Source organism: Argiope bruennichi, chromosome 7 (genome assembly GCF_947563725.1).
Source record: "Argiope bruennichi chromosome 7, qqArgBrue1.1, whole genome shotgun sequence".
Classification (NCBI taxonomy): Eukaryota; Metazoa; Arthropoda; class Arachnida; order Araneae; family Araneidae; genus Argiope; species Argiope bruennichi.
In genome coordinates, this window is record NC_079157.1 from 82,748,231 (window position 1) to 82,774,366 (window position 26,136).

General features: G+C 29.4%; 1 protein-coding gene across 1 annotated transcript in view; it reads right to left on the reverse strand.

Annotated features, from left to right (window-relative positions):
- Positions 1 to 26,136, reverse strand: part of LOC129974936 (acetylcholine receptor subunit alpha-like 1) — a 177,991-nt gene that overhangs the window by 100,351 nt on the left and 51,504 nt on the right. Inside the window, exon 2 of the mRNA XM_056087738.1 lies at positions 6,621 to 6,665. Coding sequence (XP_055943713.1) covers positions 6,621 to 6,665 — 45 coding nt within the window. The remainder of the gene's footprint in view (positions 1 to 6,620; positions 6,666 to 26,136) is intronic.

A 26,136-nucleotide genomic window follows, 5' to 3' on the forward strand; every position in this document is an offset into this window, starting at 1 on the left:
ATTACAATAGCAGTTTTAAACAATAGGTTATTTTGTTCAGATATGGAAGACGAAACTTATTATTACGACACTGTTTTGCACATTTTTTTACTACATTTGATTAAGTACAGTGCTTTATGAGAAGTAATATCATGATATAGAGATACATTATTGTTGTTGCCTGGTTCACAAACTTGGCAAAAAAAAAAGATCTAAGCTAATAATAACAATGAAATGGATACAATTACGAAATCAATCTGAAGTGCATCAATTTCATTGCACACATTTTGAAGTAAAAACTGTAAACATTGACTAATCCTGCTAGCACATTGAGTTCCCATAGTTTTATTTTCAGTTATCCTCAAATGAGCACTTTATGCTAAGTAATATTACGAAGAGTATGCATTTTGGATGCTTTTTTCTGATCAATCGAAACTAAAATTTGACTCAAAACTACTATTTCAAAAACAAGATTACATACTACATTTCATTTATTTAAGTCATTTTTTTCTAAGTTTTTTTTTTATCTAAGTTATATTTTTATATCTAAGTTTCATTTGTCTCAATTAAGCATGTCGAAATACAGAGAGACAGATGGTCAACCCTTGATGGATTTCGTTGAAAATTTTATACATATCTACACTTTATGTGCTAATCTATGTACCCAGTCTTATTCATGTAGCTCTTGGCGTTTAGAAGTTATCATGTTTGTTTGTATTCGCTTTTTATGATTGGATTTCGTTCAATATTTTATACATATTTACACTTTATGTGCTAATCTATGTACCCAGTCTTATTCATGTAGCTCTTGGCGTTTAGAAGTTATCATGTTTGCTTGTATTCGCTTTTTATGATTGGATTTCGTTGAAAATTTTATACATATCTACACTTTATGTGCTAATCTATGTACCCAGTCTTATTCATGTAGCTCTTGGCGTTTAGAAGTTATCATGTTTGCTTGTATTCGCTTTTTATGATTGGATTTCGTTGAAAATTTTATACATATCTACACTTTATGTGCTAATCTATGTACCCAGTCTTATTCATGTATCTCTTGGCGTTTAGAAGTTATCATGTTTGCTTGTATTCGCTTTTTATGATTGGATTTCATTGAAAATTTTATACATATCTAAATTTTATGTGCTAATCTATGTACCCAGTCTTATTCATGTATCTCTTGGCGTTTAGAAGTTATCATGTTTGTTTGCATTCGCTTTTTATGATTAGATTTCGTTGAAAATTTTGATAGAAAATCTACAAATTTGATGCAAAGGCGAAATATAGATTTTCTTTTGTCTAACTCTGATCCTTTGTCTCCGAAATTGTATTTTTCAGATTTAGGGTCAAATTTTGTGGATATTCGCAAAAATCTGGAGTTTGAGCTATTTTGGTGATTATAATATTTTGTGTATTTTTTGTACAAGAAACTGTAATTGTTTTAAAATCTCATCTCTGTAACAAAATAAAGGGAGCAACAAATCAATGCACATATATGTGGAGCATATATTACATATTGATAATGCACTGATATATAGGACTTTTTGTTACTGAGTAATCATTTTAAAATAATGATAATCTATTAATTATTTTTTTAAATATTTTTAATCAAATCAGATTTAACAAAGCATCGACAAAATATCGCAGTAAATATAAGTATTGAACTCACCGAATATACCTTATAACGTATAAAACATCTTAGAAAAAAGACTTTTTATAGATTTCACAAAAAATATGTTGCAGTGAAATAAGAAACTAAAAATTTACTGCCCTGTTGTCAAAGAATAGGAAAAAGCAAACAGAAACGAAAGAAACCCAATCGCGTGAATATTTGTTGACAGAATAAAAATTTTCATAGAAACAATAAAAACTTTGCTGCATAAAATTACTTTTTAAAAAGTGACAAAATTAAGGAAATGATTGCATACTAACTAAATTGGTATCGGTGAAAAGAAAAAGTTATATATATTAAAATGGTGTATAAAACTATATTTGTTCAATAATTTTTTTGGAGATTATAATGGAAAAATGCTAAATTTTTTAAAAAAATTTATTAATTCTAACTAAACATTTTAAAATTCCTATCGAGTTGCACATACATGCACATACAGAGAGAGAGAGAGAGAGAGAGAGAGAGAGAGAGAGAGAGAGAGAGAGAGAAATTCTCCTTCATCAAGATACAAATGCGAGTTAACAAAGTGATACTCAATTTTTGAGACACTCAGCTTTAAAAAGATACGAAAAATCACAAAATAAATAAAAAAAAGACATTTTTTTTTATGAATCGCTAAAAAATGCTTTTGTCTCTGGAATCTGAATAATCTCTCGTTATCTGAAATAATTTCATAATAATGAAGGGGTATGCCTATCATTTCCGCTGAAAAAACTGAAGCAAGGATAGTTCAGGCAATTTATTATTTTCCGTGCACTGTATCTTCAGCACGAGTCGGTAATTAATCTCCATGAAATCGCACTCAAATATGCAAAACCGGCAGAAAGATAAACACGTCTGGGACACGCAGCTGCAGAAAGCGTTACAAAAGCAAAAACGACAGCGCCTTTTTCATTCGGAGAGCAGGACTTTTTATATATGTATAAACGTTGGCACCATTGACATGGATAAAATTGCCCTGTCCGAAATTAAATAAGAAAGTTTACTTTGAAAAGTCGCATACTTAATCAAGATTGCCATCACCGTGTTTCCAGGGGAACGAGTAAAAGAAATAAAAAAAAATTAATAAAGAAAGAAAGGAAAGGAGCGCTCATCTATTTCTTCTTTTTTCTTGGCGAATTTCTTCGAGTCCCATGCTTTCTTCAATTTAATTTTTCGTCATGGTTGGGGCATCTTTTCGATATAGTAAATGCAACAAGAGTAATAGAAAAATAGATAGATATATCAAAAATAGAATGGCATTTGTAATAATATCGACTTTCGGTGAAAAGAAAATGCAATTTAGCGAAGTTATTCAGGATGGCAAAATAAAGGAATAGAAAAAAAAGAGAGACTGGAGAATGAATGAAGACTTGCATTTTTCGTAAAGGACGGAGCATTTCTCATGACATCTTTTAAAGAAAAGGATAAATAAAAATCGAAGGAAAGAAAGCAAATGCAAAAATTTCATCAGATATGTCGGCAACGTGGAGCTCTTGCTTTCCTCACCATCCCCCCCACCTCCCCCTTCACTTCCCTCGGTATCCGTGATTGCCCGAAGCATGCCTAGGGTAGCGAATGCTCTGTTGAGTTTATTTGGGATGTTGGAAGAGTTTATGGAGAGACTCAAGAAAATATCTCTAAACAAGAATTTTTGTTTTATTGTCTGGAAAGAGCTGAGCAAATTCGTTTTACAGCGAGTAAAAATGGAGTTATTGTTCGTTCACGAGACAATTCAATAAAAGCTGGTAATAAAGTTTTTGACACTTGTTAAACTAAACTGTCAACTAGGCAATAATTTTGTGAAACTATTTTATAATGTACCTGCTTATCAGTAAAGAAGTCATTTTTTTAATATTAAATATTGCAAATGATGCAATTGTCTGTAATTGTAATATGATTTGTTTGTTTGCAGTGCTCTGAAAGTGCGATTTAATTAATTAAGATGGTTTACTTCATTTAATAGAGTTGATTCTAATGACATAATAGTCACACGACAAGCGTAACTGTGTTCTCATGTTGAGAAGTTGTTCGCCGGGAAAGAGGGATGATCAGTTTGCTGGTTATAGTTTCTCCTGCAGTGACATCAATGATATAAAAATGATATGGGTTTGAGTTGCCTCCATACCAATGTCAGATCGTAAGTTTGTTCGCTAACGCGATAATACAAAAGTGCTTTGAGCTTAAAGAATGCAATGTGGTTTGTGGTCCCTAAAATAAGTTTGTAGGTTTCTATCAAGTATTAAATGAAATCCATTTAGAGGAATATCGCTTTCCCGGTTGACCGATTACAAGTAAACACGATGACTACAACACATAAAGAGTTAGATGGATAAAATTTGGTACTCAGGTTTTACATCTAAAATTAGATCCATCAAATTTAAAACTTAATTCGTCAAGGGGTTGACATTCTGTTGATCTGTACTTTCGCTATAAATGAGAAAGGCAATGTCTCAAATAATTGGTATATGATTTTGCAGTTAGAATTGTAGCTTTCTTTCTGTCAGATTTTGGTTTCAATTAGTGAAAAGCGTTGGGAATTCAGATCCAATTTATCGAGCGCTTGTGTATCAAACGCAGGCTAGAGATTAATCACCAAAGATAGCACGATAGATTCAGTAAATATTCTAGGCTCATGCCAAAAATATTTATTTGGTAGCTATTGTTTGCCATGCAAGGCATTGACGGTTTTACTCAAAATTGATAATTTTTGGCAAGGAGAGGGGCATAAAATCTTTATTATTACAGAGTACACAAGAAAATTTGGGCGAGGCAACCTCTCGCTAATTTTTCAAATGATTCACATACCACAGAAAGCTATTAAATACCTTTTTAGAAAACTTAAAGACATTGGGAAACAACTTAACAATTTTTTAAATTGCTGCATACTTAAAAACAAAATTTAATAATAAAAAAAAACCCTGAAGGAATTGTTAATATTCTTTTGGACAATCCCTAATCCTAACAGCATTTGAAGCTCTACATCTTTGATACTATTGTACTAAGGGCGCATTTTAAAACATTCGGAATGATATTGTCTAAAAATATCATGTAATATCAGGAAATAAGGAAACCATTTTAATGACTTGTAAATGGGCAAATGATCATAGCTATTTTTCAGTTGTGTACTTGTTGTAACGAATATATTTATAATCGTTACACCCCATCTGTTTTTCAGAATATAAATATAACCACTAATTTAATTAATCTTACATTCAATGTTTTAATTCATTTAATTCATTATTAATTCATTAATGATGCAAATAAATGCTTTAATTTATGAAATTTGTACTTTTATAATGCATATATAATATTTATTTTTTGAGGGGATTAATATTTATTTTACGAGGGGATTAATATTTATTTTATGAGGGGGTAGAGAAATGTTTCTTCTTATGTTATTCTCATATTTTTTTGTTTATAGAAGTTACATACACAATATAAATGCTCAAAACCAATATTACTATAACTACATTTAATCACAATGAATAAATATTGGAAATATTTTCAATGCATTGCTATCAGAGGCTATAGATACAGTTACAGACCAGTTAAAGCGGAAGTAAAATTAATGTGTTCAAAGTTAAAAACACATTTTGTAATGTATTTCTATTTAGGGTTTGAAGCTGTATATGTATTTCTATTTAGGGTTAGGGTTTGGCTGTAATTTTAGTCGAATTACAGCAATGTACATTTCCGTTCGTGGAGAGAACTAAGTTGTAACCAAATAAAACAATTAATATTGTATCTAAAATGCTTAAAAATTTGTTTCTTGTATTTAAGAGAAAACTTGCTGATAAATGAAAGTAATAATTTAAAATGTATGTAGTATTTTTTTTTCAATTTGAATAAGTAAATGCTGTACAAAAATAGTCTTTATGGATATGAAATTTTTATCTACTCTTATATATTTGCAAAAAATAGATCTTGATGTTTGACGAATAAAATATAAAATTGAATATGGACTTATGATTTAATAAAAAAGGAAACCAAAACCAAACAAATTTTACTCATATAGCTCATTGCGTTTTTAAATTAAAGTTTTGACTTATTTATGGAAAAACGAAGAGCAATAAATACAAAAAGCTATTCTTTAAAAATACACTTATACTAAGTGCACAAAGAGAAAATATTAAAAAAAAAAAAAAAATTGAATGCAAGATTTTGGCGATTCTTGCCGTTTTATGCTGGACTGAATTCGAAAAATATATTTTTTAAAAATTATATCTGTCTGTGAAGAAGATAAATCAAAAACACTTTAAGCTAGATAGATGAAATCTAATATATGGTTTTTATATAAAATTTATATATTTCTGTCAAATTTTGAACGAAATCCATTGAGAAGAAGTTTGATTGTCATTCTGTCCTTGTGCAAGTGAATACAATAATTACAAAACGTAAAGAGAAGATAGATAAAATTTAATACACACATTTAGTATTTAATTGTAGATTCTTATACCAGCGATTAATTGTTACAAATTTCGCTAAAGATCGCACTCTAGATGTAGTGCAGACGCTAGATTCACACTAAAGATTTTTGAAAACTATTGCTTTATTTTTCAAGTAACAGTTCTCTTTATTATATTTCAAAGCATACAACTTTCTTAAAATAAAAATCTAAACACTCATGTTATCCGTTCATTGCCCTAATCACACAAATTTGTTCTGTAAAAGAGGTTAATATCTTTAATTGAGACTTTGCGAGAAAGTATTGTGGTGAGCACTCCAGCTGATTTTACTGAAAAAAGTTTTGAACGTCAAGATTAATCTAAGTCAAAAAACCGAAATTTTTAACGATTATAATACTTTAACTTTGAATACATTTTATACGAAAAAATATTATCTAGTTAATTCTATATTTGGAAAAATCCTTCATGCTCTTAAAAAGAAATTTTATTGAAAATTCTTTTCAAAATTAAAAGAAATTCTTTTCTTTTCGTTAAATTCAGTCAAATTTATAAATAAATATAAAAAGAAGAGATATAAATCTTACCTGGTTGACCCAGACATTGGTTGTCATTATCTGATTTTTCAGATTCTGAAAAAAGAAGAAAACATACTTTAGAAAATTGCCATATCTTTTAAATAAAATATCATTCTAAAATTTTAAAAAAATACTCAAAATGTGGTAGAAATTATGATTGTTTCTGTGTTTAAAATCAATAAGAATGATTAGCATAAAACTAGTTAGGATATGGTTAGTAAAATCGTTAGAATAAAGATAGATTTTATTAATGTTTAGAGATTTCTTTCGAGAAAAATTTAATGTATTTTTCAGTTTTATTCCTCATTTCACTTCAGATCGTAAAAAATTATATATCACGTAATCATGTCATCGAATCTTAGAATATATATTAAAAATAAAGTTTTCGACACTTAAAACCTAATCTTTATTTATTAATTTTGTACTTTTAAATATTATATTATTTAAAAATATACCATTTTATTAGTATATTATATAAATCTTAAAAGTAAAAAATATCGCCACTTTAATAAATGTAAATTCTAAACTCTTTTAAATTAAAAGCAATATTCCTAATAAAAACAACAATTTTCCCAAAACTCATCGAATCTTATTGGCTTTTGTTAAAAATCAATCCAATATAAAATTTTAAATGCCATCCAAACAAGCAAAAAAAAAAAAAAAAAAAAAAAAAAAAAAAACTGATTTAATTTATTAAAATTTTAATCTTTTAAATTCTTTTTTCTACAAAATTATTAGAAATTCTATTTACGTTTCTACTTTAATCAGAATTCTAAATAAATGAAAATGAATTTCAAAATATAAAACGATTTAAAATATAAAAAGCAAACGATTTTCAAAATAATAATAATAATACTTGCTATTTTCACCAAGCATAAAAAATATATTAAAGGAAATGAATATTTAAATCTTTTTGTAAACAACATTTTCTGCTTAACGAATTAAATTTTTTGTATTATTTTATTTTCAATTTCGTATAATTTAACAAATAATACAGTATATTATTAGCCACAGTAAAACAATAAGAAATGAAATAATATGTTAATTTCAAGTTAATTTTCCGAATGGTTATGTTTACTCTTGTATTTAAGAATAAGAAACCAGATAAAAAGTAATAAAGAAAAATAGTATAAAGAACAGTTTTTATTTAAAAGTTATTTACTAAAAATTATTATTATTATTTAAAATTATTTACTTGTTAGCAAATTTTATCCCCTGATTCTTAAAGATATGCATGATAGGTAGTTTTATCATAGGTAGTTTTTATATGTTGAAATTTTAGACATTTCGTTGTGTACAGTGAATTGAAAACAAAATATGGTTGAATTCTAATGAATGCCAAGTCGCCAACAGCATCTTCGTTTACACCTATGGTACTTTGGAATTCATTGGCGATATGAACAATTAACGATCAAATGACTTCAGCCAGATTTAATTTTTGAGTACGAGTTTTTCGACAGTGAGCAACATTTTCTAAAAGCAGGATTTTTTAAATTTATCTTTTCCAAATTAATATTTTTTTTTATCTCAATGACTATACATTTAGATAGATTGTTGCCATAAAATCACTGAGCTTTGTAAAAGAATTTCTCGTAATATTAAGACAAAAAGATGGATTAATTTTTATTAAATGCAATAAGAGAAATTCCACATATGGATCTCTTGGCGAGAGAAGTAATCTATACTTATAATAAAGCTCAATGTGTGTGTGTGTTGGCGCTGTACAAGCCAGACCGTTTGACCTACAGCTACCAAATTTGGTACATGTATACCTTGGAGGTCGGGAATGTGCACCTGGGGTCCCGTTTTATGAATTTTTCATTAGAATTTTAATTATTAATTAAAAACTAACTTTCCCGCCAAAAAATTCATCAGCCCTAAATGAGTAATACTTCAGTTTTTTTTCCTACGCTAATGAGGCTACGATTAACAATTTTCGACCAATTATTTCAAATGATTCTGTTTATTTTCTTAATGTTTGATGCAATTTAAATTAAACATTGTTAATTAATCAATCTTTTACATTCATTCTGAAGTACTTTTGAATTAAAATAAAACAGAATAAAGGAAAGTAAAAATTTCTAATCCGCATAGCGTTACCCCAACTGGCATAGAAAAATTCACTCATTTGCGTTAACATAACTATAGTTGAAAATTCACGCATGCGCATTGTGTTCTGATTGTTGACAACTATTTTCAACAGATGCGGACTTGATTTAATTTATTTTTAGATTAGTTGTATGCTTTTGTAATTAAATTGTATTTATGTTAGTTATACATTTTTTATATATGCTTAAAGCACATCTTTTTTTAAGTAGTTTTTTTAACCTGTTTTCAACCTATTATTTTAAACTTTTCTGTTTATTTTATTAGTGTTTGATGCATTTAAAATTAAACATTGTTAATTAATCAATCTGCTCATGAAATTTTGTTAAATTCTTCAGATATTATATAAATTAAGAAAGATATTCTTTAGTGCCCATAAGGTTTAAATGCTCAGTGACTCTGTTTTCAGTAATCATATTATAAAAATGCTTTGTTTCAGTAAAAAATATTATTATATTAATTGCAGATTAATCCTTTCCTTTTTAATTTAAAGCATAACTTCTACGAGAGCTAACAGAAAATTAGGGAGATACATATTACGTTATAGCTGAAGGCCCTTATAATATTATGAATAAATTATTGACTATCAAAATTTGAAGTTTTAAAATATTTTGATGAAGAAGCAATTAAAGTAGGAATTACATAAAATATTTAATTATTAAAATTTTAACGAGCATTAAGATTGGCGAACCAGCTGGTCGCCAAAGGCGGCTAGTGTAAAATATGACCAATTAAGAAAATTAAAAATGCGATCAGTTCATAATATCGTTCGAATAGAAAATAATTGATTTGGTAGTAAATTTGTAGCAGTTGATACAAAGGAACTGGCATTTGAGGAATTATTTCAACAGTGAAAATAACCCGCAAAATTTATATATTGGATTTAGAAAGATTTGGTACTCAAACAATTCCAATATTTTTTTTAGAATAAACCCCGATGCCGACTTCCGCAAACACGATTTGAATAACTAAACAACAGCTCCATTAAAAGAAATCAGAAAAACTCATATTTGCTTAATTACCCGTTAACAAACCCATCTCCATCATCTTCTACCCAAAACTTACCCAAGTTATCTGGTACCATTTATTTACCGTCCCACGGGCTGGCAACTATGTTCGTAATTAATTAAAGGCCCTGGATTCCATCGATCGGATTAGTGGGGCAAAACTTTTATTGTCCGAATCGCTTGGGGCTTGAACCTGGGGCTTACCCGTCGATGATCGATGAGCGGAGGAAAAAGTTTTCTTTCTCTACGCTGGGAATGGGGCTGAGGGATTTAACGGATTTCGGGCCGCAGGGCGAACGCATCTCAACTCAGCTCGCTTCTGTTGTAGGTTTAAGGAAGATTGGAATTGTTGGAAAGAAATTCGGCGTTTGGGCATGTTTTGAATCGGGAATGTGGGAGATGTGTGTGGGTACAGCAGATGAATTTGATTGTTATGTTTCTGCTTGGCAGAGCTGGATGTATTACTCATAAAAGTAATTTGTCATGTAGTTTTTATGTGTAGGCACATAAGAAACGTCGAATTTTTTTTATTTTTTTTTCACGAAGTTGATATTCGTAAAGATATATTTTCTTAAATAATATATTTGTCAGAAATTCATTGCCGACAAGATTAATTACATTACATTATTGGCAAGATTAATTACTTTATGATCATTTCTGAAGTACGGCAGATTCTTGTAATAGTTGATAATGACAAATTTCTCTCAATTTTATATTTAAATTACTTTTTAATGATATCAAATTAGTAATCGCACTCATAATTTTAATGAATTTTTAACAATATTTTTATGCATTATTTATATTAAATGTCCCTAAAGTAAAGTGTTGGTAATTCTATTGAAAAATATTTTGACAGCTGATAGCTCAGAATCAGTAAAAATAGAGCGTTACACGATAGAACAACATGTTAACACAAAATTTGAATTAAATAACAAAAACGCAGTTTCCCCCTTTTAAATTGTTATATTTTTATTAAATCGCAATTCACATATGGTAGGGTTACGCATGGAATTACATGTAGCGCAAATGGCTTCCACGGTGTTATTAAATCACACGATCTAGGAGGCTAATTCTCAAATTTTCGAAATGTTATCGCCAGACTTACATTATTTTTAAAATATTGTTCAACAATGAAAATAAGTCGTTCTATCGTGTAACGTTCCATTTTTTAACCCTAAACTATCAGCCATCAAATGGTTTTTTAATAGGGTTGCCAACACTTTATTGCACAAATGGTAGTAAATTCAAATCTTGCATTAATTTTTGAACACTCTTTATTTTTTAAAATGCAATGAATTTCATCACTGTGATGAAACTGAATGCATTTTAATAGCTTATAAAAATATCTGATTACGCTTTTCTTTTCCATTCTTAAAAGCCAAGACATTCTTACTAAATAATATATTGCTTCTTTATACAATAAGTCTGATTAATGAAAATTTGAATATCACTATTCAATAAAAAAGGATAATTTTAGATTTTCCATCGATCGTTTCAAAGAAAATACGCCAATCAACGCGCAGGTTTCTCAAGATTAATTGGCCTAAGATTATGAAAATGTTGAGTTTTTCTAAATTTTTAACATTCGAAACTTCATAAACCAGTCTTAGTTGATCGTGGAAAATAGAAACATTCATTCATTTATTTAAAATTTGGTGTGTCCAGAATATTTCTCAGAATCTGATACCTTACTGCATCAAATTTAGACTTCATAATTTTTGAAATATATTTATAGGCCGGAACAAAATATTATTATTGATTTCCTTCCAATCCTTTTGAAAGCAAAACTAAAAACTGAATTTTATGCTGAATCTGAGAAGTTTTTGTTGAATTATTCTTTGAGATATTACATAAATTATGAAAAATATTTTGTAGTTCACATAAGACTGAAATACCGAGCGATTCTGTTTGCAATACTCATATTCAATAATAATAATAATAAATAAATAACAATAAAGATGATAAATAAAATAAAACGCTTGGTTTTATTAAAAAATATCTTTATATTAATTGAATTTCATCATTTCCACTTTAAATTAAAGTTTTACCGGAAATGACAACAAATTAGCAAAATATATATAGTAAATTGAACGAAACGATCTAAACAACAGTATAAGTTTAGTATGACTATCAAAATTTAAAGATTAAAAATGTTTTGTTGAGAATCTATTAAGAGACCAGTTATTTAAAATATTTAATTGAAAATTGTAGCGAGCGGTAATACTGGTGAACCGGCTGGTCGCCAAAGGCGGCTAGTTATACAATAAGTCCTCTGGTAAGGAAAATAGATATAGTAGAAACTGCTGAAAGAAGGCCGAGTCAGTGACCCCCAGTTTTGGTGACCATTAAGCGAAGAATTTGGCTACAAAAATTAACCTAGACTATTCAAGAATCTTGATGATACCTCTTTAGAACACTACTTCCAACGTTTGTTCTAGAACATTCGATGCTCTGTTGCAGGAACTATATATTAGAAGAGTGTAGTTAATCAGTAGTTGAGTTGAGCGCTAATGAGTAATTAAATCATGGCTCTCATTAAAGTGTTAGTGAATTCTCACAGATCATTATAACGTTTTGTGTCTCTCTGATCGTTAAAACGTCTCTTAAAAGCGTTTTGTGCTATTGCGGTTGTATAATAATGGTTCCCTACTTATGTGATATTGATTCGTGTGAATGCTGTTTTTGTATACGCTTCGTTTATGTTTTGTTACCTGATTCCTGTGAAGAATAAAGCATCGTTATCTGTTACTGAATTTGTTGGGTCTTTCGGCAAACACCCACCAGATGGATTTGTATTTTGCCATACTAATATGAAGATTATGATTCAATATTCTTTTGTAAAATTGTAATGAATCTTCTTTTCTTTTTTTTTATTTTAACTATTTTTTGGAGTCTGTAATTAAAGTCATTTAAAGTATTAAGTAAATTTTTAAAAACTCTAATGAGCAGAAAATAATTATCGTTGCTGCCTTTAAAAATATTTTTATGAGCATATTTTAATTTAGCCAACGTGCTGCTAGCGCTTAATTCGTCACATAATTTTAATTTTGGAATCAACTGCGTGTTTTGTATAAGGAATAAAAGGTGAAATTGGCCATAATAACTGGTAATTAGATTAACTAACAATCCGTAGTCTTATAATAAAAAAATATATGAAAGTATATTGTAAGTATTTCAAATAATTTCTCCTAAAATAATATTGAATTGCCGTTTTTACAAAAAAGTGAGTAGAATGCTGTTATTCAGAGATGTAGAATTTTTTACATAAATTAAAAAAAATATTGGACAGTGTGACAACTATGTAGAAAGTAAGGCACCACAACACAGTTCTTGAAAACAATTTCCATCCGCCAACCAAATAATTAAAATGGCGATTACAACTGAGATCAGCTCATGTTTTGTCAAGAATTTCATGAAATTTGCTCAGTGCTGTATGTTCGAGATTAAGAAAAAAGACAATGCAGTTACTTAAAGTAGTAAAGTTTAAACAGTATTAATGTACATTATTAATTTAATTTCGAAAGACTGTGCCTCAGATTTAGCATAAATGTCACTCTCTGATCGTAGTAAAATTTCAGTTATCATTATTTGAATTTAAAAGCTTTATTTTAAAGTAATTTGCATGCTTATTACTTTCTTTTATACGTAGTATAGAAAAAGTATAAAAATCGTCAAAAAATTCGAAAATCGTGACTTTGTTCGAATTTCCATGTTTTAGACCTCCCCGTGTTCAATAAACATATTTTTGGAAAATTCCGTCTGTCTTTGACAATGATAATTCAAAAACCGCTCTGAGCTAGAAGGATAAAATTTGGCATGCGATCTTTATACCAAAGTTACAGAATTCTGTCAAATTTTGAGCAAAATCTATTCATAGATAGTCTGTCTGCCCCACTGTTCGAATGTAATTTAACAAGATAACTACAAAGCGAGGAGAGCTAGATAGATAAGATTCTGTACACAGAATTACATCTATAGTGGAAAGACATATCGATTTTTGAGCCAAATCCAATGAGGGATTGACTATCTGTCAGTCTTTACTTCTAGAAACGTATAAGCGCGATAACTCAAAAATGCAATAATGTGCAATAATGAATGCAAGAATGTACAATAAAAAAGCAAGAATGTACAATAATAAATGCAATAATGTACAATAAAAAAGCAAGAATGTACAATAATAAATGCAATAATGTACAATAAAAAAGCAATAATGCACAATAATGCAATATTGTGCAATAATGTACAATAATGCAATAATGTACAATCAAAAATGCAACAATGTACAATACTACAATAATGTAATGCAATAATGTACAATAATGTAATGCAATAATGTACAATAATGTGCAATAAAAATGCAATAATGTACAATAATGTGCAATAAAAATGCAATAATGTACAATAATGTGCAATAAAAATGCAATAATGTACAATAATGTGCAATAAAAAATGCAATGATGTGCAATAAAAATGCAATAATGTACAATGATGCAATAATGTACACTAATGCAATAATGTGCAATAAAAAATGCAATGATGTGCAATAAAAATGCAATAATGTGCAATAAAAAATGCAATGATGTGCAATAAAAATGCAATAATGTACAATGATGCAATAATGTACACTAATGCAATAATGTGCAATAAAAAATGCAATGATGTGCAATAAAAAATGCAATAATGTACAATAATGAATGCAATAATGTACAATAATAAATGCAATAATGTACAAATATACAATAATGAAATAATGAGCAATAATGTAATGCAATAATGTACAATAAAAAATGCAATAATGTAAAATAATGCAATAAGTATACCAAATATGATATACTTGCAAAATTCAAGTATATCAAATTTGGTATGGGATTTTATTACTACAAGTATAGTTTTTTTTTGTAAAAATTTAATTTCAATCGATTGGGAGAAACGCAAATCACAAATTCGATTTTTACATGTTATTAATCGCATGCCAGGATTAATCGCCAAATAACTTGCAAAAGTAGACACGATAGATTCAATAAAAATACTAAATTCACACCCAAGTTAAATATTTCTTAACTAACTAGTGCTATGCAAGGCATTCTCTATTAAAACACCTTTATTAGAGACTATGCAAGAAAGTTTTGGAGAGACCACTCCTACTAATATTTGTATTATGCAATCGTAAAAATTATATTCAGGCGATTAAATTAGTAACTAATTCACATACAATATCATGTTGCTTTTATTTGCTTTAAATGTGTGACTTAATAAAAAAAAATGATAAAATCTATAAGAGATATATTTAATGACTGATTAAAATTATGAATACTGCACTCAAAATTATTATTATTTTTATGAAGGCGTGCTTATTTGCTTTTTTATATTTTGTGGTAATGCTAGTTTGGAACGAAATGGCACCACGACAATAGCTATGCATAGAAATTTCACCAAACCTGTAAGGGTTGAAAAAAATCATAGAATCGTACATAATAGAAATACAAACACATTATTATCCCTTTACTTTAGGTTAAATATTAGAATTCTTTTTGACTTAAATAAAGAAACAATTAATGTCAATTTTTAATACTTGATATAAGGATATAAAACATTGCATATATTCATAAGAAGTTTCAGAAAAAAGTGCGTTATAAGTTCGAAACTCTATTTATCTACTTATTTATAAATAAGCAGAATGGTATATGTTTCAAATGAGGTAAAAATAGCATATTTACTAAGCGTAAGCTGAAAATCGACACAATCTATAACAGTTTGAAGCGATTACCTAGACAACCTCTTTCGATATTCATAAATATTTCCATCCATTTTTTTGACGCATTGCCTCTTTGTTCTGCTTAGAAAGGATTTAAACTCCCCACACAAAACAAGCGCCTGAAGTCACCTATTAACATAATGGAACGACCCGTCATTTGGCCATTATATTTTACGCCCTGTGCGAACAACGGAAAGCACCTCCAAGCGATATTTAGAAATACGAAAAGGAAGGCAATGAATTGTTAAAAGCAACATCAAGTGGTCGTTCTGCTGTCGTAAAAAGTTCATTTACGATTATGCAATTAACCGTGCCGTGTCGTTCCCGGACAAAGACGCGACGCCATTTGTAATTCTGTGTTGCTGCTGCTGGAAGCCATCTTTATTCATGGAACTCATTCGTTCTCGTTTTTTTTAGAACTAATGAATTTACTAAGATTTTAAACAGGTAGCAGAAGTAAATACTTGTCTTCCACTCAAAATAGTTTTCCTAAATAATCTAGAATTAAAAAAAAAATGTTTATATTCTTAGGAGTGACATGGAATTTTTTTTAAAGTTTCTTTAAAATACATTCTTAAAATTTATGTTCGATTTTTTAAATTCTTCTGGGGCTTATTTTTATGCATGTAAATTAATGTAAATGATTATCAGTAATTATAACTTTATTAAAATAACAATTCTATTCCAATGGAAATAAAATTTATTCAATGGAAATACATTTTTTGAAATATTAATGATTGATTATTATAAATATCAAGCTCTTAACAGCACAAAATGTCAAACAATATTGATACGATACGATACAATACGATACGATACTCAGAATATAGAATAATATCGAGTGAACAATATAGAATAATATTGTTCTATGTCTTGTGATTATAGACGTGGCTTTTCATCTAATTTAAAATATTGCGAATGTATAAGATTTTTTATAGTATCTGTTGAAATAAACAGAAAATCTGATGGAGTATTTAGTTTTTCTTAGAATTTATTATTCTTTAAATGCTATTATTTATAGTGTTAGAAGAAAAATAGCTGTTAAACCATCGTTTTTTAAAGCCTTTGCTCTTCTTATTGTTAAGAAAAAACAAAGGTTTAAAAAAATAATGTCTTTCATTTCATCTTTGCGTGTCTTTTCCATTTCTCTTCTTAAAAGAGGAAATTATAGTTTTCTGTTACGAAAATTAAACTTAACTGTAATTGCATGTGCACAATCTTACATATACATTCAAAATTGTTCTCAAACATTATTTGCATAGGATAATATATTCGACAAGAGGTTGTGCCTATGATCATGGAACTTTTATTCGTAATTATTTGTTGACAAATGCTGTTATGAAATAAATATTTGAAAAGAATTTGCTCTCATTTTTACCGAATTTATGTTAGCGATTTCTTGTTCACGATATATGGTTATTAAATATGTTTTGTGTTATATAAAATGTCAAGTATCTTTTTGAAGTTGCTATCGAATTAACATTTATTCCAACCTCATTGTGTATATGAAATTACTAAATTTAATTTGAAGTCCCATCGTATTTTCTAAAACTCATTTCAAATGGAACAGAATCCATATTCGAATGTTGACTCTTATCCTATTAAGGTCCAACACAACAGCGAGTTGAATGTTTCATGGGTGTCTACGAGTTTATTGATGAAGTTATTTTCACAGCATGAACCATGGGGGGGGGGGGTAGGGGGCGAGAAGAATGCAGCGCTAGCAGTCAATCATCCCTTGTCAGTTGCGTATAACGGAGAAGGAGGAGATGAGGAACGTTGAAAGAGCTTTGTATGCAGATCTGACCTTTGCAGATTTGTTGCGTCACAGAAATTGGCGAATTATACTCCAAACCGCCTATGATTTTATTCACCAAAAGACAAAGAAGACTTGGTTTGTGAATATGTGCAAATAATTTTCGCGAATTATTAATTGGGAAATTTATATGGTCCTTTATGTAAAATAAAATCTCTTACCTATTGAGAATACGTCTAAATAGCAAACTTGAAAATAATATCAAATTGTCCATGTGGTAGATAATTATCAGTGTGCTTCACTTTAACAAATCAGTACAATTATATTTATAATTGTTCAGTGTTCCAGACAAAGACATAATGCTATTTATAATGATGACATTCTTTGCTGCTTATGCTATTACAAAATATCGGCAAAAATTTATAATATTACTTCCCAGCGCATTTAATTTCATGATAAGAAAAAAAGTTTTACATAAATTGTAATGGATGCCTGATCAATGACATCCGGCCTTGCCAGGGAAAAAAGGAAGTACTTAGAATATTCGAGAATCTTGGTGATAGCCCTATCCGGATTTGATTCCTGTCATTTGTTTTCGAGCATTTGAGGCTCTGATACGATAATAACTATAAAAATGTAGTCTAGTCTATCAGAAATAATAGAGGGATTGATAAAAGAAGAGCTGAGTGATTTCTCTCTCTAGAGTGCTGATATCCAAGAAGTTTTTTCTGTGCGCTTCATGTTGTAGAGACTATTCAATAACCTTTTGCTTGTGTTTGTTGTTAATTTCTGCAAGTACAGTCTTGTGTACGTTTTTACTTGTGTTTCGTTATTGTGTATGTTTTTTTCGTGTAAAATAAAATGTCCTTATCTCCTACTGATTTTGTCGGACTATTCGCTTGGATCTCACCGGACGAATTTTCAGATTATCCCACAATAATATAATGCCCATTAAGAATTAGGAATAAAAGAAGAAAGGCAATAGATAGTTAGAAACAGCCTCAAGTCGCTTTTTGTTTTTCCATTTGATGTTTGATTAATAAATAATCACAAATACTTAATTAACCTCTCAATATCATTTTAAAAGTACCAAGCCATTTATAATTAACATGTTTCTCGTTGTTTATCTTATTACATAAACTAGCGTCTATTACCTATTAAGAGTAGGAAAAGAAAGTCATTAAATATTTAAAAGATATATGAAGTAGTATTTTAGATATCATCTTGGTGTTCATTTAACAAATTATTACAAATACGTAATTAACCTTTCAAAGTCATTCCAAATAACGATGCCACACCATTTATAAAGATCACATTCACCATTTCTTATCATATTACATATAATAACACCTGTTATGTATTACGAATCCAGAGAAAAACATTCTGTATATTTAAAAGCAACACAAAGTAGCATTTTGGTTCTTATTTATTAAACAAGGTATCGGTTTACTAAACAAATACTAACGATTATGTATTTAATCGCTCAATATCATTTTTGAAAAAACTAAGTCATTTAATATGGCTGCATTTTTCGATGTTTATCCTATTATATGGATTAGTGTCTATTATCCATCTTCACTAATAATAAAGATGATTGTGAGCGTGTGTCTGTTTTGACACTCTATAGGCCAAACTATCTGGCCTGAAACTACACTATTTGGCACAAATATACCATAGAGAGTGGAAATATGCATCTAGGAGTTATTTTTGAAATTTCAATTTACTAAAAATTAAGCTTTTTTTTGCGAATAAATTTTAAAAATATTCCAATAAAAAAGGAATTTGGTACCATTTTAAATTTAAAAAAAATTCTTTTTAATATTTCTGCTCAGTTGCTGCTATTTATTCCAGCTTTAATCAACTTTTAAATACATTTCACGACCATTTCATCGTTTTAAATGAAATCCAAATAATTTTTATTATTTCAACAAAAATTTAGTAACGTCATTTTCATCCTTTGTTAGAAGTTACAGGATTCGGTTTAATTTCTGTGTACTTTACATATCAAATGATAAGTAAATTTCTGGTATCTCGAAAGTCAGAAGAAACCGGACAATTACATTTTTAAGGCGCTATGATGTCACGGCACGCGAAGTAGGAAAATTCTTTCGAAGTAGGAAAATGGATAGAATATATATAAAACGATTAAAATAACATTTTTCTTCATGTCTAACAGTTGATGGAATAATGGACATGAAATTTCGTTTTATGATTTATTTGATACTAGCCGCCTTTGGAGACCAGCCGGTTCGCCAATCTTAATGTTCGTTTAAATTTTAATAATTAAATAGGTTGAACCGGAGTTTAATCCCCTTCTTCGCCAAGTAGCGATAACGCACCAAAGCAGGCAATCTTTATTATGCACTATAATTGAACATCTGCTCCTTTGCTTTTGAACATTTCGCAAGGCCGTTTTTGGCGATTTTTAAAAATTGTGCAAGCAGGGGGTTAAACTCCGGTCGTACCATTAAATATTTTACGCAATTCCAAATTTAATAGATTCTTCAGCAAAATATTTTAAAATTTCAAATTTTGATAGTCATATAATTCACTCATAATATTATAAAGGCCTTCAGCCATAGCGTGATATGTATATCTCTAACTTTCTGTTACCCATCTTAGAAATTATGCTTTAAATTAAAGTGTAAATGATGTATCTCAATTAATATAATAATATTTTTTACTGAAACAAAGCATTTTTTTAAATAATATGATTACTGATAATAGAGACACTGAGCGTTTAATCTTTATGGTTACTAAAGAATATCTTTCTTAATTTATGTAATATATCAAGAATTATCAACAAAAATTTCTCAGATTCATCACGAACAGATCGATTCATTAACAATGTTTCATTTTAAATGCATCAAACACTAAGAAAATAAAATGAATCGTTTAAAATAATCGGTCGAAAACAGGTTTAAAAAAACTACTTAAAAAACGATGTACTTAAAACTATAAGCATATACAAAAAATATATATAACTAATATAAATACAATTTAATTACAAAAGCATGCAATTAACCTAAAAATAATTTAAATCATTGAAAACAGGTTTAAAAAAACTACTTAAAAAACGATGTACTTAAATCTATAAGCATATACAAAAAATATATAACATAAATACAATTTACTTACAAAAGCATGCAACTAACCTAAAAATAATTTAAATCGTCCGTTGATAATGGTTGTCATGGCAACAATCAGAATGCGCATGCGTGAATTTTCTTCGCCAATTACGGTAACGCAAATGCGTGAATTTTTCTTCGCCAGTTGGGAACGCTATGCAGATTATAAAATGTTAACCCTAGCCTCATTACTGTTGGGAGAAAAAAAAACTGAAGCCTTACTCATTTGGCGGTGGGGAAAAAATGGAAGATTTTTTTGGCGGAAAAGTTGGCGGTGTGGAAAATGGAAGATGTTTTTGGCGGGAAAGTTAGTTTTTAATTAATAATTAAAATTCCAATTAAAATTTCAAAAAAAGGGACCCCAGGTGCACATTCCCGACCTCTAAGGTATACATGTACCAAATTTGATAGCTGTATGTCAAATGACCTGGCCTGTAGAGCGCCAACACACACACACACACACACACACACACACACACACACACACACACACACACACACACACACACACACACACACACATTGAGCTTTATTATGAGTATAGATTAAATATAACTAATATTTCGATCTCCAAAGATGGCGACAGCTGATCTCCAAAGATGACTAGTTAGGTTCTGGAAAAAAAAAATTCCTATTCATTATTTGAAAGTAACTTGGCGACTTTTCAGTTACCGATTCGGCGTTTATTTAACAAATATTTACAATTATGTATACAACTGGTCAATGTAATTCTGAACAAATCGCCAAACCATTTATAATAGCTGTTTTCTTCACTGTCGGTGGAAGCCATCTTTATTTATGGAGCTTCTCATTCAATTTTTTTCTCCCTCACGCATTTACAGGGGTTGTAAATAGGATCCTGAAATAGGGGCGCGTCTTCCTCGCAAAGTGGTTTTTCTTCAAGAATCCGGGACGAGCAGGATAAAAGGATTTCAGTTTATATTCTTGGAGCTGTCTGTGACGGGCTAAAAAGAATGTTCTGTAGGATGCTGGAGAAGATTTTCTGGTGATTCAACAAGGCGTGCTAACAATTCTTCGCCTACGTGATGTAGTGCGTAGGCTCCTTTTTTTATTCCTTCACCGTCATGCAGACGGTGTTTATATTCCACTGAAGGAAAGAAAGTTGAAATCTCACGTCGTAGATAAACTAGAAATGGTGTCTCATTTATTTCATTGGTTTAGAGGATGACGTTGTTGTTACAGCGTTGAATATCGATAGTAATTAGCTTTATTGTAATCGATATTTAATGATCAATATTCAGAAAAAAAGCAACAACAGGGTAAGAAAAAAGAAAGACCGAAAGAAAGAAAAATCGTTCTTCATCGGTGAGAAATTTTAAATTAGCATAAAACTAAAAGGAATAATTCACAAAATTTTTAACTCAGGCCCCTATTTCTTAACATATTAGTATTTGGAGTTGAGCTTGCTATGTTTGTTTTAATCCTATCTTTATCCATACCCATCATTAATATAAAAAGTTTTTCGTGTACCTATATATATATTTATATTGGAATTCTTAATGCATTTTGGCGAGAAATAAAATCGTATTTCTTTATAGATTAAGCGTGAATGTAATATTAAATTCACGAAATAATTTGATAATTGACAAAAACAAATAAATAAATAAGTACTTTTTAGGTTGTAATTATCGTAAGATATATTATAAGAGTTATATCAATATTTATATGCGCATATAAAAATTGATAAAATGAATGCTAATTATTATAATTATGCTTTTCTTGCTTAGGAAGTACTTTTCAAGCACATCTTAGGGAAAATTTTTATTTAAATAACAATATAAACTCTTGATCGATTTTTTATGAACTATTGTACTTTAAAATTTTGTTATATGACTTAAAATATGTTTCAATTAAATCCATATGATTTTTATAGAAAGCCGTCATCAAGGAATTAATGCTGAAATTTTATTTTTATAATAATATAATATGTCATTTTTTATTTTAATTATATTACTTGCCTTATTGTAAACTTTTGATTTGATTTCCTTACTTTTTATGATTTTGTGATTCTTTAAGGATATGTTGCCGCGGATTGAATGGAAAGTGATATAGAAAGGACTGTCTCAGATTGTGTTTTCGAATGTTCGAAGTTTTATTATTGCAATAACGTGTATCATCGACCATATATGGTTCTCAGTACGCTTACTTTTACGATAAATGAATAAATAATTATCCTTTACACAAAAATTGTACTTTCAAACAGTTTTACATAAGAAGTTTAATAAGATCTCAATGCATATCTCTACCATATAAAGTACAAAGTCTACCATAAAGTAAAGTCTACCATATAAAGTACAAAGTCTACCATAAAGTAAAGTCTACCATATAAAGTACAAAGTCTACCATAAAGTAAAGTCTACCATATAAAGTACAAAGTCTACCATATAAAGTACAAAGTCTACCATAAAGTAAAGTCTACCATATAAAGTACAAAGTCTACCATAAAGTAAAGTCTACCATATAAAGTACATATAAAGTAAGCAAAAGAGACTGTATTTATATGCAAAGAAATTTTAATTGCCACATTATAATTACAGTTCATGTGAAAAAGTACAATGTTAAATAATCGCCATTTTCATTGAAAAACTGATCCAAGGGCGTAGAAAGGAAATAAATGGATTCAGAGTAAAAATTCCATTGTGTACAAACTTTGACAGAGTTTTGTGGATTATGTGTAGCCCAGTTTCTTTGCTTATCGATATTTAAATAACAACTCATGATTCAAAGGTTCTACCGTACGAACTTTTACCACAGCTGAAATAGTGATACTAGAGACTTTAACCTGCTCCGGTCCAACATGAGGCAAAACTTTGAAGTTTGCGCCTCTCGCCTTATAACACCGTTACTACCGGAATACGGAGCATCATGTGTAACACTGCTCTCCTTACACCTCTTTCAATCCAAGATAAATTTGTAAAGCATGTTCCTGTTCTATGAGAAGAAATGGAATAACTTCGCTTTGTGCCGATCTGGAGAAATCCATCATACAATGAACTGCGGAAACGATTCTCTAGAAATGAGGATATCGATGAGAAATCATTAATCACACATGTGCTATTTGGAATACCACCACGTCATCTATTCTACCAACACAGTAACCCACTGCATTAGCTGAATAGAAGGCGGATCTTATACAACTAAGGTCTTTTCGTTTGGGCGCACCTTATAATAATGCGAATGTGTATATATGATGTAGTTTCTAGTTTGGTCATGTGTGTTGGTATTGTACTGGGCAGACCGCTTTATCTAAAACTACTCTATAGGGCTCTTATAATTTGGGAGGGTATCGGAGTGAATTTTTTGAAATTTTAAGTAATTAAAATGAAGCGAAATTTTGACGTTTCTCAAATAACTTCCTCAAATATTATAGCAAATGCATTTTTTTACCTAAACAGAAAAAAAAATCCATCTTTTGAACCCAGTTTAATTGCCGTGATAACTTTTGTCGATTTAATTAATTTTATAAAGACGTTTTAAGTATATTTTACAACAATAGTGTTACAAATCTGTAATTTTGCTATCCGGCACAAATAGCGTCATCCTGGAAAAACCGTTAAAACCTTTGTAAGATCTGTACTGTGCGTGCTGAGCTTGGCGACCATTTGGAGACTTGGCGACGAATTTGGCGAGTTTGGCGATTAAATGGATAATACCGAAAAGTTCAAGAAGTTTCACGATCCATCCAGTAATAACCAAGATACACCCAGGTACGCCCTGATTGGTCTGAAGATTCTAGCCTTGCCTCCCGGAACTGTAAAAGACGAGCACTCTGAAGCTGGGAAGAAGTCGTGTGTATCGTCAGAAGTGGTGTGTGAGAGGAGTCGGAGTCGCCGACAAATAAAGAAACAGGAGGATTAGACGTCAAGCAAGCTGCTAAACTAGCGATTAAATGCGCTGAGTAACTACGATTGATCGACGGTATTTTGTTGTAGATAAAAATTTTCGTAACAATAGTTTCTTCATTGCAAAATAAATCCAGCGATTACTTTGCTGCTACAAATATTTTATTCTGGATTTTTTTTTTCGTATTGTTGATGACGAAGATAAGACTTGTTTTTCAATGGTTGTAATTTTCTGTCTAAAATAGACTAGAAACAAAACTTTTAAAATTTGTTGTGCTTTCAATAAAGACTTAAATTTGTAAGTATGATAAAAAATTTTATTTTAATTTAAATTTGCATCGAAGAAAACTTTTACAGTACGTGCCTTTTTAAATAGTTCAGATAGAAAGTTTAGCATTAGTGGTATTTAATCACTTCGATTGCAAATTGAGCTTCATATTTTAGGTAACTAGATAGAAAATTAGGGGGTTGTATAGAACAACGACCAGACTTCGAAAAAATACTCATTGTATATCTATCAAAATATAAAATTAAAAAATATTTAGCCGTGGAAAATATTAAAAAGAAGCTACATAAAATATTTAATTTATAATTTTAGTAACTATTGGTCCCAGAGAGAAACAATTAGTTGCCAAATGCGGCTAGTTTGAAATAAAATATTTCTGATGTGAAAAATAAAGATATCTTTTACTTTTATTGTAAATATAAACAAGAATGCATGAAAGTTGATTCTATTATTTAGGTTATAAATATGATATTAGATAGATGCCTATTAGATCTATGCCTAAGATATTAGATTCCTGTTATTAAAAATTTATTGTTTTTTTTTTTTTTATCGGTCTGAGGCAGATTCTGTTTCAGTTCGATCGTTTGGTATTTCGACTGTTTGTCAGTGAACTTTTTTGTTACGAATCAAGACCAAACACGTGGTTCTAATTTCTTAATTTAACATAAATACCCCTTAGGGTCAAAAAGTCGAAGTAGAGTATAAATTTCTACTTTTTAACTCTGTTTCGAGAATATGGCCGTTTTAATGTTTGGCGATATTTGAGATACAAATTAAGATTTCCGGTGATGAAAAAAATAGCGCATTCTTAATGAAAGGCTACAGTTATTAATTCTTTTAACATCTTAGTTTATGATGTCGCTTTTTTGACGTGTTTGCTGTTCTTAGAACCACTAAAAATATTCCACGAAAGCAATTCCGACAATAAAGAATAAATGGATACCTCTCTACAAAAACAAAAGACATCGAAACAAAACTTAATTTACAACACTACAAAATCCAACAATACTTTTCCAGATAATTTCCATTGATATCGAGGTGCTTATAACAATGAAGCACAATATTTTCAATGACTTTGTTATATTCATTTACCGCCAATCACTGAAGTCATGAGTTTACTAGATTTTTAAGCGCTACATCTCTTCAGAGGTGCATACTTTCAAAATATTCCTTCTTTAGGAAAAGATGAAGAACCAAGTTGTGACTGTAAGGGTAAGAGAATAGTTTAGAACAATCCTCTTGTAATTTTACAATTCTTGTTGATGCAGTTGCATTAGATAGAATGTTGCCATGACTCAATTTTTGAAGACAATATACTATTTTCTTTTATTTTGGGTAATGCATCAAAATTATTGAAAAACATTTTTTTTTTTGGTAAAAATGAAAGGTCTTTTTCATTTCTAATACGATAAAGCTCTTAAAGAAGCAATATCCAGGCTTTTAGTCGTTTATGACAATTAGATTTAACATTGTCATTGAAGAATTTGTGTTTCATTGTGATAAGTGCCTTAATAATAATGGAGATTATATAGAAAAGTAGTTTTAGGTTTAGTAAATTTTTGTTTCGGTATTTTTTACTTTTATAGAGATATTGAGATATTCAAATTCATATTCTCATAGGTTG